Raw genomic sequence first — 18045 nt, 5'->3', positions numbered from 1 at the left:
GACACACCGCGCATAGTTCCCTGGAAACACCACACCCCCAGACACACCGCGCATAGTTCCCTGGAAACACCACACCCCCAGACACACCGCGCATAGTTCTCCTGGAAACACCACACCCCCAGACACACCCGCATAGTTCCCCTGGAAACACCACACCCCAGACACACCGCGCATAGTTCTCCTGGAAACTCACACACCCCTAGACACACCGCGCATAGTTCCCCTGGAAACACCACACACACCCAGACACATCGCGCATAGTTCTCCTGGAAACACCACACACCCCCAGACACATCGCGCATAGTTCCCCTGGAAACACCACACACCCCAGACACATCGCGCATAGTTCTCCTGGAAACACCACACACCCAGACACACCGCACATAGTTCCCCTGGAAACACCACACACCCCAGACACACGCGCATAGTTCTCCTGGAAACACCACACACCCCCAGACACATCGCGCATAGTTCCCCTGGAAACACCACACACCCCCAGACACATCGCGCATAGTTCTCCTGGAAACACCACACACCCCCAGACACATCGCGCATAGTTCTCCTGGAAACCTCACACACCCCCAGACACACTGCGCATAGTTCTCCTGGAAACACCACACACCCAGACACATCGCGCATAGTTCTCCTGGAAACACCACACACCCCCAGACACACCGCGCATAGTTCTCCTGGAAACCTCACACACACCCAGACACATCGCGCATAGTTCTCCTGGAAACACCTCACACACCCAGACACATCGCGCATAGTTCTCCTGGAAACACCACACACCCAGACACATCACGCATAGTTCTCCTGGAAACACCTCACACACCCAGACACATCGCGCATAGTTCTCCTGGAAACACCACACACCCAGACACATCGCGCATAGTTCTCCTGGAAACACCTCACACACCCAGACACATCGCGCATAGTTCTCCTGGAAACACCACACCCCCAGACACATCGCGCATAGTTCTCCTGGAAACACCACACCCCCAGACACATCGCGCATAGTTCTCCTGGAAACACCACACACCCAGACACACCGCGCATAGTTCTCCTGGAAACACCACACACCCAGACACACCGCGCATAGTTCTCCTGGAAACACCACACACCCAGACACACCGCGCATAGTTCTCCTGGAAACACCACACACCCAGACACACCGCGCATAGTTCTCCTGGAAACACCACACACCCAGACACACCGCGCATAGTTCTCCTGGAAACACCACACCCAGACACACCGCGCATAGTTCTCCTGGAAACACCACACACCCAGACACACCGCGCATAGTTCTCCTGGAAACACCACACCCAGACACACCGCGCATAGTTCTCCTGGAAACACCACACACCCAGACACATCGCGCATAGTTCTCCTGGAAACGTCACACACCCAGACACACCGCGCATAGTTCTCCTGGAAACACCACACACCCCCAGACACATCGTGCATAGTTCTCCTGGAAACACCTCACACACCCAGACACATCGCGCATAGTTCTCCTGGAAACACCACACACCCCCAGACACATCGCGCATAGTTCCCCTGGAAACCTCACACACCCCCAGACACACCGCGCATAGTTCCCCTGGAAACACCACAGCCCCAGACACATCGCGCATAGTTCTCCTGGAAACCTCACACACCCCCAGACACACCGCACATAGTTCCCCTGGAAACCTCACACACCCCCAGACACACCGCGCATAGTTCTCCTGGAAACACCACACACCCCCAGACACACCGCGCACACTTTCTAGGAGGAGTGGCCACTGTGGGCGTCTCCAGCACCACGCCAAAAGGGACTCAGGTGTGGGCGGGACAGGTGCATTCTCTGCCCAAACTCTTTTCCCCTGTAGTTCCTCCTTCAATGAGGAAAATACAGCTGAATCCTCTGAAACTTTTCCAGCTGTAGATGAAGGAAAACAGATCTGTACTTTCAAACAGGAGCAGGAAACTTCCACATCTTGAGGAGAGGGTTTGGGAAAAGGCCCTGCCTCTTCCCGTGGTCGGTCTGCTCGGCTGGGTTCATGGGGAAGCCCGAGGAATGGTGGCGATGCCCTCTCTTGGGAGCCGTTTTCCCCAGGGAAGACCCTGCAGAGGCCACCATCCAGCCTCTGCCTCCACACACACATTGAGATCTCGCTTCCAGACCTAGACTGTGGGCTCCCTGCAGGTAGAGACCCTGTCCTGTCCTGACCGTGTGACTCCAGACACACCCTGGCTCCCACAGCCAGCAGATGCCCTGAGAGACGTCAGAGTCTGCACGCTGCGAGCTCCACACTCAGCTCCAGGCAGGTGGAGGCCCCGACGTTCCCAGGCACGTTACCTCCACAATCATCTTGACGGTAGGCAACGTCGTCGCGATGTTCTGTGGGTGCGGGGGACGGACGGTTATTGGCACACAGCCTGCGTACAGGCAACCGTAAAACGCTGCTATCAGGTCTATTCCTGCACAAGGAGGGAAACATCGTTATTGAGGCAGACCACGCTGCTGAGTGCACCCTGTCCCTGTCGGCATAAACGCTAGCCTGGGGCAAGTTCAACGGGGAAACGAGCAGCTGAACTTCTCACAGCCTCCGTCGTCTGGCGGGTTTTGTCAGCTTTGGCGGTCACTGTCATTTACCCGTCCTTTCAGACGTGAGGTGACGAGGCAACCTGGAGGTTTAATTTCTACATCATTTTGCTAAGGAATTACCCACCTTTGTAACTGAATTTAGTCAAGATTCAGGTACTATTAACAGAACTACCTGAGGTATCTAGTAACACAAATTTGGATATAAAAGTCTTTGAACACGTCACTTTATTGAAGCCTCTAACAGCAGCACATGCGGCGGGTGCCTGTGAGTGGTTGTAGCCAGACACAAACGGGCCGGTCAGCATCCAGCTGGATACAGTGCAGACTCCTGGCCATCACGCTGCCCTCGGCTCAGGCACCGGCGGGTGTAAGGGACCTCCTTGCACTGCGGCTGACCGGCCGGCCGCCTCTCAGGGGAAGCCCACCCTGCGCCCGTACCTGGGGGGTAGACCAAGGCCACGTGGTCGCCATCCTGAAGGTGGCCCCTCTCCATCAGCATCACGGCGATCTTCTCAGCTCTCTTGTGCAGCTGCACGCAGGTCAGTGAGTTCGCTATCGCACCCTGCGGGCCGATCACAGGGACAAGCGCATAAGATTCCTTCAGCAGAGCAGCTTGCAGAAAGCGCACGCGCCATACAACTCACTGACACGAAGCGTACGTCACTGGTTTTTAGAACAAGCACAGACCTGTGCAGCCAACATGACAGTCAATTTTAGAACGTTTTCAGCTTCCCCCAAAACTACATACACATTAGAGGTCAACTCCATTTTCTTCCAACTAGGTAAGCAGTGCAGACCAAAGATGCATCTAGATATATTCAGGGTAACAAGCAATATTTTAAAAAATGATTACGTGAATTAAAAAACAGGAGAACAAAAAACCCTGGCAATTCCGGGACTTGTGTCACTGTCATGGGCAGTGGGAATTCCTAGTACACCTGCACATCCGAAAACTAATTAAAAATTTTAATTTAGAAAGACCACATCAAAAATCAAGGAAGTCAGAAAGCAAAAAACAAAAGCAAAATAAATACACACACCCTAAAGGAATGAAAAGAACTATCAAACGCATTTTCACATAGACTTTAATGTAGAAACAAATAGAAAACATATTTGTGCAGGAAAATACCTTACAGGAGGGTTGTGAGGGAAGGTGAGTTGCAAGATATATACCAAGAAACACTGCAAGAGTGTGGGATTCACTGTTTATTGAGACAGGGTCTCTGTCTCCCAGGCTGGAGTGCAGTGGCATGATCACTGCTCACTGCAGCCTGGACCTGCTGGGCTCAAGCTATTCTGCTGCCTCAGCCCCGAGTAGCTGGGACTACAGGTGCCACCATCGTGCCTGGCTAATTAAAAAAAAAATTTTTCTTGTAGAGATGGGGTCTCCCTACGTTGTCCAGGCTGGTCTCAAACTCGTGGCCTCAAGTGATCTTCCCATCTTGGCCTATTTAAGCCATAAAGAAAAATGTGAATAAATTGCAAATTATAAGCACGTAACTAACAAAAACAAGCTTTTCCTGAGGACACACTTTATAGTTCTAGTTCCTTGGCAGCATTCTCAGATGTGAAGACCGCTTCTACAGTCATTTAAAAACCTCTTCTTTACGATCGGATTCTGTCTCACAGCTATGAACAGGGTGAGGATCTTCCCTCAAGCAGTGGGCAACTGGACTGCAGTCCATGAGGCCAGGAAGACTCCAGAGCCAAAGAATAACTGAACACTTGGGCTCAGGCATTTTTTTTTTTTTTTTTTTTTTTTTGAGATGGGGTCTTGCTGTGTCGCCAGGCTGGAGTGCAGTGGCGCGATCTCGGCTCACTGCAACCTCCGCCTCCCGGGTTGAAGCAATTCTCCCATTCTCCTGCCTCAGCCTCCTGGGCAGCTGGGACTACAGGTGCCCACCAACACGCCCAACTAATTTTTGTATTTTTAGTAGAGACGGGGTTTCACTGTGTTGGCCAGGATGGTCTTGAACTCCTGACCTCATGATCCCCCTGCCTCAGCCTCCCAGAGTGCTGGGATTACAGGCGTGAACCATCATGCCCGGCCCAGGAATTCTTATGTGAGTCACAGCTACAAAGATGAATGCGTGAGTGTGGGGATGGAGCAAGCGGCGAGCCTGACAAGGCTGTCAGGGACCGGACGCTGTGATTCAGAGAGTGGGGAGAGTGCGCCGCGAGCCCGAGAAGGCTGTTGGGGACCGGACGCTGCGATTCAGAGCGCAGGAGCAGGGAAAGAGGCCCAGAGGGGCTGGCGGGGAGCCGAGTTAATGCAACAAAGAGGACGCCGCATGGACGAACAGTGTCTGGGACTATTCAGCGGCGACGCTGGGAAAAGCACGTCAGCCTCCCAGCTCAAGGGCCCGTGTCAGAAACACGTGGCGGGACGCGGTGGGAGTGGAAGAGAATGTCTCAGGAAGCATCAAGATGTGAACACCAGACCCTGACCTCTACAAAACGTCCACAAGACAGCCGATGAGCCCGGCAAGGTCTGCGGGGAAAGTGCACTCTCCCTGGGGACCTCTGCACCAGGGCCAGGGCTGTGGGGAGGCTGCCCACGTAACTGCCCGGTGGGTCTTCAGACCCTTCCTGCCGACTGTGGCTGGCCTCCTCCATGCAGGAGAGGGTTAGCTTACATTTCTCTGAATTCAACCTTCTCTTCCTACACATTTTCCTTAATTATTTCCCCACTTAGAGGACACCTAAAAAATAAGAAAACAGAAACTGATTTAAAGTAGAAGAGCCCAAGAGCAGGTGGCGGCAGAGATGGGCAGAGACAACAAAAGCAACGCAGGGCTGGAGTCCAGGAGATCCCGCTGAGAAGTCAGATTTGGGGGCCTTTGAAACTGGACTGTTCCTCTGAGCATTTAGTCTGAGACGAGTTCCTTGCCACCTGTTCACAGCAACCAGCCCACCGGCTCCTTGCCGCCAACGTCCTCTGAGCTCTTCAATGAACATGGGACAGAGACACTCAGCATGGCCAGGTTGGGCGCTGATGGGACCCATTCAGGTCCACCCCGACTCCAGGGGCAGGTCTCCCATGAGGAAAACCAGCACACCACCCATCGCCGTGAGCATGGACGGGTCTCAGAGAAGAGTCCCGGCAGAACTGGCTCAGCCCCCACCCCGCTGAGGGAGGCCCTGCCACCCCACAGCTCATTCTCATGCCAGGTCTGCCTGCAGCAGCGGCGCCCAGTCTGGTTTGTTCGGCTTGTGGAACTGTTTCTTCCCCATCTCTGGAGAGCTGAAGCTGATTCCCTATCAAACACCCACTGCGCTGTCAGATGACAAAGCCTGTGGTTTGCCCACATTCTGGGTCCTGAGATTTGAGAGGCTCAGATGAGACACAGCCAGCAGCCAAGAGTGTCTTTGAAAATGTTTTGATGCTGGTGCACAGAAATCCCCACCTATGGGTGCTTGCAAAGCGTGAGTAACATGCATGCTGTCCTTTATCTTTGATAACCTTGTGAAACACAATTTTCTCAATGCTGGTTGACGTCTTTCAGGGCTGACATAAAAACAAACAGCAAAGCTTCCAGTCACGCTCCATGAGGACAGCGCCCTTCTCGGGTGTTAGGTCCTGAAGCCAGCTCACAGGGTGATTTAAAATAAATTCCTCAAAAACCCCTTGAGATAGTGCTGTGCTGGAGACAGGCACACGATTTCACAGCCAGTCGGACGTGAGCAGGCACCCCTCGCTCCATGGCCGGGCAGGGCCATGGGTCAAACCAGGTGGGCGCCTTTCTTGCCTGGAAAGGACGAGGTGAATGAACCCTGGACCCCACCGTTAGCTGGGAGGGACAGTCGCTCCTGGCTCATGTTGCAGGCTGGCAGCCCCAGGCACCTGCAGCAGCTGAGCAGTTCCCCTTCTTCCTTGCTGCCTTTCCCCACCTGGTGTGGCTGAACGGGACACAGCTACACCACAGGGCAACTCCACACACGTGACACTCTTCCTCAGCCTCACTCCCCAGGAATCCTAATGCAGCCTCTACCCCAGGAGAAATGCCACTAACTTTTGCTTGCACTTTCCATTTTCCCACGAACTGGGTGTTCAGAATGTGATGCATTCTCGGCGAGTGTCCCATAAAGCAACAGCCATTCACCGTAGGTAACAGTCGTCATTCTCTGGCATCCTCATCAACATTCACTGGGGTTTCCATCCTGAAACCCACCAGCTACGAAGAAGGTTCTAGGTAAAATCAATTTCACCAGAGAAATGAGGGCTGGCTTTTCCCCCACAGAAGTGCTGGGAGGCAGCATGACAGAAGGGGCACACAGGGAAACAAAGAGTCTGCTCTTGTCTAAGGAGACACACTCAGTGTCAGTTTCTGTAAACTTGGGACCATTTTAACGTTTCATATTAAATCAAATAACTTGAAAAAAAAAGAAATAAAAAGCCAAACTAAATTTATATTTTAAAATTCTAAAGAAGGTACAAGTTAAAAAAGGTCAAAAGAGTTGGCTGCAAACCCATTGGTTCAACCATTTAATTTTTTTCGAGATAGAGTCTCGCTCTGTCACCCAGGTTGGAGTGCAGTGGCGTGATCTTGGCTCACTACAACCTCCGCCTCCCAGGTTCAAGCGATTCTCGTGCTTCGGCCTCCCAAGTAGCTGGGATTACAGGCATGCGCCAAGACACCCAGCTATTTTTTTTGTATTTTAGTAGAAAGGGGGTTTCACCATGTTGGCCAGGCTGGTCTCAAACTCCCAACCTCAAGTGATCCATCCGCCTCAGCCTCCCAAAGTGCTGGGATTACAGGCGTGAGCCATGGTGCCCAGCCTCCACCACTTTAAATCAGCTTGTGACTACACGGCCAGCAAGACGGGGCCAAATTCATAATCAGCAGAAACGTGCATCCTTCATGGAAGCAGTGGCTGGGCAGCCGGTGTACGCGCTGAACGGACACTTACGGTGTGTGGAGTGATTCATCACTGGAATGAATTTCATCTGTTTCTTCTTCCTTTTTAAAATCTTGCTTTTAGAAAATGCGTGATTCTGTATGTGGCGTGCACTGTGTTTCCGTTGGACGGTGCTGAACAGGGAAGCTGATTTAGGTGGGGATGACACCAAGAATGCTGTGAGGACGATGCTGCTACCTTGGTCCGGGCCGAGCATCTCTGAGTGTGCATATGAGGCAGCAGAGGGGAGAAGGACACATGCCTGATCTGATGCTTGGCACAAAATAACACAAGCGATAGCTCAAGTGTGCCTGCCTCTATGTCCAGCGAGCCTATGTCCAGGTCACACCTCCAAGGAAAAGACATCACTCATGGCTCTGATCCCTACATCTGGCCCCCATCGGATTTGCAGTTGATTCTAATAAAGCCCTTTTTAGAGAACCTGAATCATTTCCGGGAAACACATTTTCCCCGAAGATCCAGCATCCAGCTATGCAGGTGACCACAGGTGCTCAGGGGCACAGGGCTGTCCACAGGGCCAGACAGACCAGATGCCAAGCCCAGGACCGTGGCACCACCCAGCAAACAATGAGAGATCTTCCCCAAATCAGGCACAGCTCTATTTTCCTCCTCCTGATGGTACATGTTGCCCATGAACGTACCCAAATCATTTCTGAATCTTTGCGTATATGGGAGTCTACTACTTCTTGAGCTGCCCATCAATACCTCTAGATTACTGGACACACGCTCGTGCAACCCCCACACATGGGAGCAACGTGTCAGGCAACATCGGGGCAGGGATTCAGGGAGACTGAGAGCTGACTCCGCCCCTGACTGCTTGCAGCTTGCAGAGGGGTAGCCACCTCTGTGAGGAAATTAGGGGAGGGAGGAAGCACTTTCAGCAGAAGGGATCTGAGGTGCCGAAGGAGACTGGAGTTAGTGCTGCAGATTTAGGTCACCACGTTGGAGGTGATATTGGAAGTCTCTAGAGAACCTCCAAGACCTCAGGGAAAGAGGAACGAGAAGTCACAAGCAGTTTACAGAAGAAACACTACTTGGAGAGGACAAAGAGTCAGAGAAGCGGAGATGGGCAGGAAATCAAGACAGCATCCAAGGCCGGCGAACCTGGCAATCGGGTTAGCAAAGGGGGTATCATCCATATTCACAGGCTGAGGAAGGGTCCAGTGGAGAAAGATGAAAAGCCGAAGGTAGGCATTTCAGATACAGGGACCCACAGCAACTCTGGTCCTCAAGATCTCCGGCCCCCACACCTGAGCTGTCAGCGTGGGGCAGGGGCTCCATCACGGCGCCAGTGAACGAGGGCCAGAAGGAGGTGGCAGAAACGGGCCTTCCTGGTTTTAAAGCCTCTTCCTGGGAAACGGTCTTGAGCAGATACATTGAGCGACCGATGGCTGGGATCAACTCAGCACCTGTGACAATGTCAAGACGACGCGCACTTCTTCGGCAGAGGAGGAGGAGAGGTTGTGCCTAAGAACCAAACCATGTGCAGAGAATGGTCTGATAAATGAAACTCAAACCAGAGGGTCGGGGAATAATTTCGTGATGCTGCTGGAATTTCCTTTTGTCTTCAGTCCGCTGCTTCACACACTAAGATTTTGATATTTAGCAATTCTAAGCAGCCATGACTTTTTGAAGAGTTGCAAGTACCTATACTTGTCAAGAAGACTTACATTTTTCACCCATTTTTCAAGCTTTATTTCCATGGTAAAAAGTAGTAACAAGCATATTAAGATTTTTGCATTTCATTTTTATTGTTAATAGTATTAGCTTGTTTAATGCCTTACTCTTAAGTACTACTATGGAACAATATTTGATGAGTGTGGTTTTCTCATGTAAAGTGTAAACGGGAACTTTAATTACAAAGTGGAAATGATTTTCATTCTTGAGTCTGCAATAAACAACTTCTGGTGTATAAAAAAGTGGTTTAGGGCTCGGTGCGGTGATTCACACCTGTAATCCCAGCATTCTGGGAGGCCAAGGCAGGTGGATCACTCAAGGCCAGGAGTTCAAGACCAGCCTGGCCAACATGGTGAAACCCCATCTCTACTAAAAACACAAAAATTAGCCAGATGTGGTGGTGGGCGCCTATAGTCCCAGCTACTCGGAGGCTGAGGCACGAGAATCACTTAAACCAGGGCGGTGGAGGTTGCAGTGAGTGGAGATTGAGCCACTGAACTCTAGCCTGGGCAACAGAGGGAGACTCTCTCAAAACACAAAACAAAAACTAGTTTAGTAATCAAAATAAAAATGCAAATATCTCATAGACTTACGATTTCTCTCTTGCAGATATCATTAATTACTAATTTTGGGGGAGAAATATTGTAAATAGGGTGCTAAAATATCTGTACACACAAATAGGTGTAAATAACTGCACAAATGGTTACATTTAAAAGCAATCCCTAGGTATAAACGTCTCATTAGTCAAAATAGCAAAACGTAAAAAGAATTCGCATAAGACTGAAGCAAAAGGATTGAGTCAGAAAGAAAGAAGCAGGAGCGCTCCCAGGAACCAGGCTAGGCCCCTTGAGGCCAGTAGCCAGGGAACGCCAGCTCCGCGCCTCACCCGACAGTTGAGCAGCGTGTAGAGGACGTGGTCCGGGGTGGTCTGTGCTCTCCACTGCAAGACCTCCGAGAGGAACAGGAACTGGAACAGAACACGGGCGTGAGGATCAGGCTGTGCGGTCGGATCAGGCTGTGCGGGCTGAGGTGGGGCAACCTGGATACTCAAACCCATAGAGGCTGAGTGCTTTGGGTCTTAAAACCGTGTGCTTCTCTGCAGGGAGTAAAAGACATGCATGCTGGGAAAATCCCCATCACACATGACCACAGGACAAGCAAGTGCCCACAGCTTTGTTCCTGCAGGGACTTAGATGCACAGCACCCGAGTCAGAGTCACAAAGCAAAGGGCTGGTGCTGCACCCTGGTTTGAGAAGTTTTCTGAAAGTCTGCCCAAGGATGGGAACCATTTACCTCATAGGCAGGAGCAGCCTGCACGGAAATCCCTTCTCCTGGGGGCTTCCAGAAGATGCAAAGTGGATTTCGGTGGCTACAGTGAGAGAATCAGATCTATCCGGTTTTAAAAAGCGGGATCGAATAAACTTAGGTTTCTAGAATGGCAATATCCTGATGGCATGAAGCCATAAATTATACAAACCACATGTGTGCTACTGATCTGGTCCACAGTAAAAGGGGCAGCCTTATTTCACATCAGGGTACAGAAAAACCCACAGATAAGGCTTCATCCGTTTCATTAGTATTTCACGGCGCTGATTTTGCCCCATTTCCTAATGGGCCACACATAAGGGGACACTTTCGGCTGCGGGAAACAGGACCTCTGGGTGAACCCTGAGCGTTCTCAAGGCCGAACGGTTCTAATGGGGACCGTGGACACACACGGCACACTGTGCAAAGTCTGGGCCTCGGGAGTTTCTCCCACGGCTTCTAACGCCACTGTCAGGAGGCCTGGCCCCCTAACCTGGGTTTTGAACTGCTTCTTAGAGTCCAAACAGCACAGGACAGAAGCCTTGCTGCAAGCTGCTGTGGGCAGGGTGGGCTTGGAATCCGGGCTGGTGGGGAAACTAGAAAGGAGTAGTTTGGGGGACCGTGCGCGGGACAAGGGCTGCCAGACATTTGCCTCGGTCCTGCAAGTCGTGGGATCGGGCACCCCTCACCGATTTCTGCATCGCTGTGACATTTTCTGAAACTTTGTATCTCCTATAAACACATTTTTCTTATGAAATTATATGGTATCTTGTAGGAGAGGACAGGTAGAATAAAAGAAGATCGGCAGTGGTGGTCCACCACCAGCGCGGGACGTTGCGGACTGTCGGGGAAGGTCGGGGAAGGTCGGGAAAGGTCGGGGAAAGTCGGGGAGAGTCGGGGAGGGTCGGGGAGGGTCGGGGAGTCGGGGAGGGTCGGGGAGGGTCGGGGAGGGTCGGGGAGGGTCGGGGGGAGTCGGGGGAGTCGGGGAGGGTCGGGGAGGGTCGGGGAGGGTCGGGGGGGTCGGGGGAGTCGGGGAGGTCGGGGAGGGTCGGGGAGGGTCGGGGGAGTCGGGAGGTCGGGGAGGGTCGGGGAGGGTCGGGAGGGTCGGGAGAGTCGGGGAGGGTCGGGATGGGGTCGGGAAGAGTCGGGGAGGGTCGGGAGGGTCGGGGAAGTCGGGGAGAGTCGGGGGGAGTCGGGGAAGGTCGGGGAGGTGGGGGAGTCGGGGAGGTCGGGATGGTCGGGAAGTCGGGGAGTGGGGGAAGTCGGGGAAGTCGGGGAGTCGGGAAGGTCGGGGACGGTGGGGAGGTCGGGGACTGTCGGGGGAAGTCGGGGACGTGGGGAAGGTCGGGAGGTCGGGGACGTCGGGGAAGGTCGGGGACTGTCGGGGAAGGTCGGGGAGAGTCGGAGACCCAGCTCCTACCTTTCGGGCCTGGTCGTTATCTTCGATCTGACCCAGGTCTCTGCCGCTGGCCTGGGCGATTCTCTTCCCAGAGACCAGGTTCCCCACCATCACAGAGGCGGGGCCAATTTCTGGAAAGAAACAGACACGGCCATGAGGAAACAAAAGAGAAATTCCTTAGACTTGACCTCCCACCTTGGTAAAGATCTTACTCTCGGAAAACTTCTAGAAAGACCTGGCTTTGAATAAACCTTCTAAGAACAGAGATTCAAGGAAATCAAATGATTGTGAAGGGGAGTGTAACAGGCCTTGGTCAGGTTCTTCAGAGACGATGTTTTTATCATCCCTGAAGCTCCCCGGAGGCCCTCCAAGCCCACGCCTGACCTTCCAGTTAGTGTAAGAGCCCCGGGTGCCCGCACTCACGGCCACGATTGTAAGAAATAAAACGGAAAACACACACAGAACTAAAGGCCAGCATTTGTCTCACTGCAGAGACCTGTGGCTCCCGCCCGTTCGAGTTCACTGGGATCCCACACCTGACAGCTGACAGCGGACAGACAGACAGACAGTGGACATTGCACACTGAGAGCTGACTGTGGACAGACAGTGGACATTGCACATACGAATGTCGTGGGGTGGAGGCAGAGGGCGATACTGTGGACGGGACAGGGTAGAGTCGCTTCTCGGTATGTTTTACTGACTGAAAAGGTCTTAGGTTCTGTCAGGCCCACAGTGAGCTGTGAAAGAATAAACCAAGGGCTGTCATAAAGTCAAGTTCCTTTTTAGTTCACCATGAGCCATGAGGTGACTACCAACTGGGGAAAGTGGGGAGGAAGAAGAGGAGAGGGGAAGGGGGGAGGAAGAAGGAGGAGAGGGGAAGGGGGGAGGAAGAAGGAAGGGGGGAAGGGGGGGAAGGAAGGGGGGGAAGGAAGGGGGGAAGGAAGGGGGGAAGGAAGGGGGAAGGAAGGGGGGAAGGAAGGGGGGAAGGAAGGGGGGAAGGAAGGGGGGAAGGAAGGGGGGAAGGAAGGGGGGAAGGAAGGGGGGAAGGAAGGGGGGAAGGAAGGGGGGAAGGAAGGGGGGAAGGGGGAAGGAAGGGGGGGGAAGGGGGGAAGGAAGGGGAAGGGGGAAGGAAGGGGGGAAGGGGGGGGAAGGGGGGGAAGGGGGGGGGAAGGAAGGGGGGAAGGAAGGGGGGAAGGGAGGGGGAAGGGGGGAGGGGGGAAGGAAGGGGGAGGAAGGGGGGGGAAGGGGGGAAGGGGGGAGGAGGGGAAGGGGTGGGAAGAGGGGGGAGGGGAAGGGGGGGAGGGGACGGGGAAGGGGTGGGAAGAGGGGGAGGGGACGGGGGAAGGGGGGGAGGGAAGAGGTGGGAAGGGGAGGGGAAGGGGAAGAGGTGGGAAGAGGGGAGAGGGGAAGAGGTGGGGAGAGGGGAAGAGGTGGGGAAGAGGGGGGGAGAGGGGAAGAGGGTGGGGAGAGGGGAAGGGGGGAGGGGAAGAGGGGGGGAGAGGGGAAGGGGTGGGAAGGGGGGGAGAGGGGAAGGGGTGGGAAGAGGGGGGAGGGGAGGGGGAAGGGGTGGGAAGAGGGGGGGAGGGAGGGGAAGGGGTGGGAAGAGGGGGGAGAGGGGAAGGGGTGGGAAGGGGGGGGAGAGGGAAGGGGGGGGAGAGGGGGGGGGGGGGAAGGGGTGGGAAGAGGGGGGGGAAGGGGGGGGAGAGGGGAAGGGGGGAAGGGTGGGAAGAGGGGAGGGGGGAAGGGGTGGGAAGAGGGGAGGGGGGGAAGGGGTGGGAAGAGGGGAGGGGGGAAGGGTGGGAAGAGGGGAGGGGGAAGGGGTGGGAAGAGGGGGAGGGGGAAGGGGTGGGAAGAGGGGAGGGGGGAAGGGGTGGAAGAGGGGAGGGGAAGGGGTGGGAAGAGGGGAGGGGGGAAGGGGTGGGAAGAGGGGGAGGGGAAGGGGTGGGAAGAGGGGAATGGGAGACAGGGGGAGGGGAGACGGGAGGGCAGATGGAGGATGGAAGATGGGGGATGGGTGGGATGGGAGAGGGGCGGGGTGGGGGGCAGAGGAAGCAGGGAGAGTAAAAGAATGTTTACCAAAAGAATTACATGTAAAATAATGATGACATTATCAATTTGTGCCTAATCTTTGGTTTGAAGGCTACTATTAAATCAAATTCTTAAATTCCCGATAAAGGTCAAGTAACAGGTTTCTAAGCCAGGCCACATGCTGCATTAGCTACTGTACAAGCAGAGCTATGGCTAAGCAGGTTGCTCGTTGCCGTGTCAAAGACAGACACATGTGCCCAGACGCAGCTGACGGGGAAGCAGATTGCTCACTGCAGTGTCAAAAACAGACACATGTGCCCAGATGCAGCTGACGGGGCAGTGGCACAGAACGAGGCTTCGGAGGAGCCCGTCATCGTGACAGCCACCACCGAGTCCCTTGGCTTCCCAAAAAGCTCACGGAAATGGTGGCACCAGAACAAGGCACGCGGGGCCTGACGTCCTCTGGCCAGCCCCCAGGGAGAGCAGGGCCACCGGCTCTCTACAGATGCACAGCCATCCATTTCGAATGCAGGCTGCCAGAAATGATTCCACTTATCACAGCTGCGTAGGAGAAGGCAGGGCACTTCAGCCAGGATTGAAATCGGGAGGAGAATGGTCTGGGTTGCTGCCTGCCGGTGCCTTGGGTATTAGGCAATGTGTAGGAGCCTTCCACACTCAGCAAATCATTTTTGAATTTTCACGTCATAGTTGTGAACAGACTGAATTTCTTTTCTTAGTTCTTAATGAAGTATGGAAGAGGAATAGCCTTTTCACATTTAGCAAAAGAATCTGTCAGGCGCTGGAAGGAAGGGAGCTGCCCCGTGGTGGGAACAATTGCCCCTGTGTGATCTCCGAACACCTGGGAGCCCCTGCACGATCTCAGAACACAACACCCGGGAGACCCTCATTCACCCGCTGCACATCCTCTATCTCTACCAGATAGAAACATCTTCTGAATGAAGCATCTTTAACAGATTTTCTTTTGAGACAGAATCTGACTATGTTGCCCAGGCTGGTCTTGAAGTCCTGGGCTCCAGTGATTCTCCCATCCCGGCCTCCCACATTGCTGGGACCACAGGCGTGAGCCACCACGCCTGGCTGATGAAGCTCTGAGCCTTCTCCTTGGTGACCGATGCTGGGCAAGACGAGATGGCTCTTCTAAGAAGTCAACTTGGAAACTGGCCTAAATGGGTTCCAAGGTTTCCCGTAATGTTTTTAAGAATTCAGACTGGGGTAGGGAAAGCGAGCTTTTGAGGAGAGATCAGGCTTTTGTGGAGCCTTATTTTGTGCCCGTCTGCTACGTGAAGACCTTCCCTCATCTCCACATGCATTCTCTGAACGGAAGTTTGGGACCTTGAATGCCTCCCCACGCAGACTCAGGGACTCAGTTTTCCCGACTGTTCCTGGGAGGCAGAGGCCTTCTAGCTGCACCTCACTCTCAAAGTCTGTTCTTGGCAGCAGCTGACAGTCCCCTGTTGAAGAGAGGTGGGCGTGTCCCAGATGCCCCCAGGGTATATATCACAGTCTCGCCATTTAAGCTACAGAGTTGAGAGGAATCCCAAAACATGTGTATTTCAGGCTCACGTCTGTCTCTTCTCTCTTCCCTCTCCCAGTAATGGATTCACCCGTCTGCAAGTTGGCAGCCGCATCGCTGGTATTATCAAATATCCTACCACGCAATGCTTGGCAAATTCGCTCAGGGCACAGGGCGGGAGTTTTCTCTCAAAGACAGCAGCAAGACACACAGATCCCAAGTGGGAGGCAAGCCCTTCCCAGGCGCCGGGCTCTGGCCATTCCTCAGCAGACTCCTCCTGCTATTCTGGGGCAATATTCCCAAGTAGCTTTAAAGCTGTGGAATCGTACCTTGTTTTGTAACTGTAATATTTTTGCCAGCTCAGCTGATGAGTTAAAGGTCTCTTAATACTTTTGTGCTCAAATAAGATAATCTGAGGGTACACAGTGCCATTGAGTAAATATGAATTCATGCAGTAAGAAAGGCAATTTGGTTGTCAATAGGCTGTCTGTTTCCAGCATCTCAGAGCACCGTCAATCACAAATGGCCTCAAGGCATGTTTGCTTTGGCTTCCGATAATGGCTACTTATTGTCAGGGTCATTTTAAATGTGTATTCGAAGGGGCCTTAGAAATCATCCAGCCCAATATCCTCTCTGTGGTTCGAAGCTGAGGCCCTGGAGTGGGTGTCTGCTAAGCTGCGTATTAGGCCCTTGGCAGAGAAAGACGAATCTGTGGGCAACTCATGGGGCCTCAGCTCTGCCAGTTAATATTTGTTAAAAAGCTTTTTAAAGACACAAAATTACGTAACCTTTCAGTTTAGCATAAACAGATGAGACACTAAATATATATATTATTTTCCTTCTTTAAAGTTATCGATCACATGAAGCTTCATTTAAGGAATTACAGTGTTAGAGTAAAAAGATTTCCAATCTCCTGGGCCACTATTTCCCAGCTAAACTCCTAAGGAGGAGGGCTTTCTGCAGGCCTCCTGACCGCAGTGTGAGGCTGCTGGCTGTGTCTCCCCACTGGGTTTTCCTGACCTCAGCACGAGGCTGCTGGCTGTGTCTCCCCACTGGGTTTTCCTGACCTCAGCACGAGGCTGCTGGCTGTGTCTCCCCACTGGGTTTTCCTGACCTCAGCACGAGGCTGCTGGCTGCTCTCTCTCGCCTGGGTTTTCCCAGTCGCTGGGCTTCTCAACATTTGGCTCAGGTGAGCCGAGCCCTGTAGCTGTGGAGTCATTACAGCTTTGTATTTGCAAAGGATCCTCCCTTCCATAAACACTTGTCTGAACCCCGTCTCCACCAGCTACTGAACTGCTTCCCAGCTGGGACCCACTGGGGTCGCTGGGTCGAGAGTGTCTGACAATGAATCAAACAGTGGGGAGAGAGGATCAGGTCACTTCAGAGTTTACAGTGAGGATACCCTGGAGAGTGCTGACACGGTTACAAATCTTCATACTACAGAAACAGCCTGGGGAGAGCAACTGCCTCCGTGTCCTTCACAAGGCTGTTTATGTCCCGAGGCAGCAGACAGAGGCAGCATTTTCCACCCTTTCAGAGCACTCCCTGAGGGACGATGCCCATGGCTTGAGTGGCTCCCAACAGAAGGCCATGCACCCACAGAATGTAGTGAAATGGATACTGTCCCCTGCAACTCCACATTCCCCGTGCCAACCATAAAAACCAGGGACCGCAAGAACAACAGTTTAGAAAAAAAACTGTCAATCATAAAAACCAGGGACCACGAGAACAACAGTGTGGGGAAAAAAAAATGGAGGAAGAATATTTAAGGAAATCTACAACATAAGAAAAAAAAAGTAGGTCAGAAATGAAGGAGCAACAATACATATGAACCCGATGTGCTTAGAAAGTGAGCGCACCATGGCCGTGTCCTTCAGGAGGATGAGCTTTTGCTATGAGAGAACAGAGCCAGTAAGTTACGTGCGCTGAAGACCACACTAACACCTCTGAGCCTACAGAGGATAAAAGCAAGGCATCTACAGCCAGAAGACCAGAATCCAAGTTGCCCCCACCCATTCTATTCTTGGGGTAACCACTTCTTTCCTGCAAGCATCAGCTTCCCGCAAGCAGCCCTGGGTGAACTCCCGCACCTCACAAGCTGCCCAGGTGGTGCACATACCTGGCTGCTTCTGTCGAGGCTTAGGCAAGTTTGTGACGCAGGTGTGGGGGCACATTAGGACATTGCAGGGGTGCAGAGAGCCCTCCAGAAAAAGCTGTTTTGTTTCTGACAAATGGATCCCACCAAGCGGGGTTTTGGGGAGGGTGTTTGCTGGCACCAAGGCCAGGCAATAAACTCCAACTTGATGTATACTGTCAATCGCCTAGAAAATTAGGAAAGAGGAAATCATGTTACGATAGGAAGTATAAACAGTACATATTTATATTATGCAAAATGTGATCCACAATACACAGAAGTCTGTGCAGTATAAGCACGGTTCCCAGCGTAAAAACGCCAAGGTAAGAGAAAGGGTTTTCTTGCTAAACTCACCAAAGCTGAATAATGTTACCCAGGGCTTGTGGAAGACCATACACAGTAAAAAAGGAACTTTGGAGAAAAGATAACTTGTTCTCAAGATCAAACAAAAGGCT

At 52.9% G+C, this 18045-nt stretch overlaps 1 protein-coding gene across 5 annotated transcripts in view; it reads right to left on the bottom strand.

The window, feature by feature from the left end:
- DIP2C (disco interacting protein 2 homolog C) overlaps window positions 1–18045 on the bottom strand; it is a 278224-nt gene that overhangs the window by 68012 nt on the left and 192167 nt on the right. For all 5 annotated transcript variants that reach the window (XM_030819374.1, XM_030819375.1, XM_030819372.1 and 2 more), the window contains 5 exons: window positions 17576–17777; window positions 11916–12025; window positions 10077–10157; window positions 3032–3155; window positions 2345–2466 (listed from right to left, as the gene is read on the bottom strand). In XM_030819374.1, coding sequence (XP_030675234.1) covers window positions 2345–2466; window positions 3032–3155; window positions 10077–10157; window positions 11916–12025; window positions 17576–17777 — 639 coding nt within the window. The remainder of the gene's footprint in view (window positions 1–2344; window positions 2467–3031; window positions 3156–10076; window positions 10158–11915; window positions 12026–17575; window positions 17778–18045) is intronic.

This window comes from Nomascus leucogenys, chromosome 9 (genome assembly GCF_006542625.1).
Source record: "Nomascus leucogenys isolate Asia chromosome 9, Asia_NLE_v1, whole genome shotgun sequence".
Taxonomy (NCBI): Eukaryota; Metazoa; Chordata; class Mammalia; order Primates; family Hylobatidae; genus Nomascus; species Nomascus leucogenys.
This window is presented reverse-complemented; position numbering and strand designations above follow the sequence as displayed.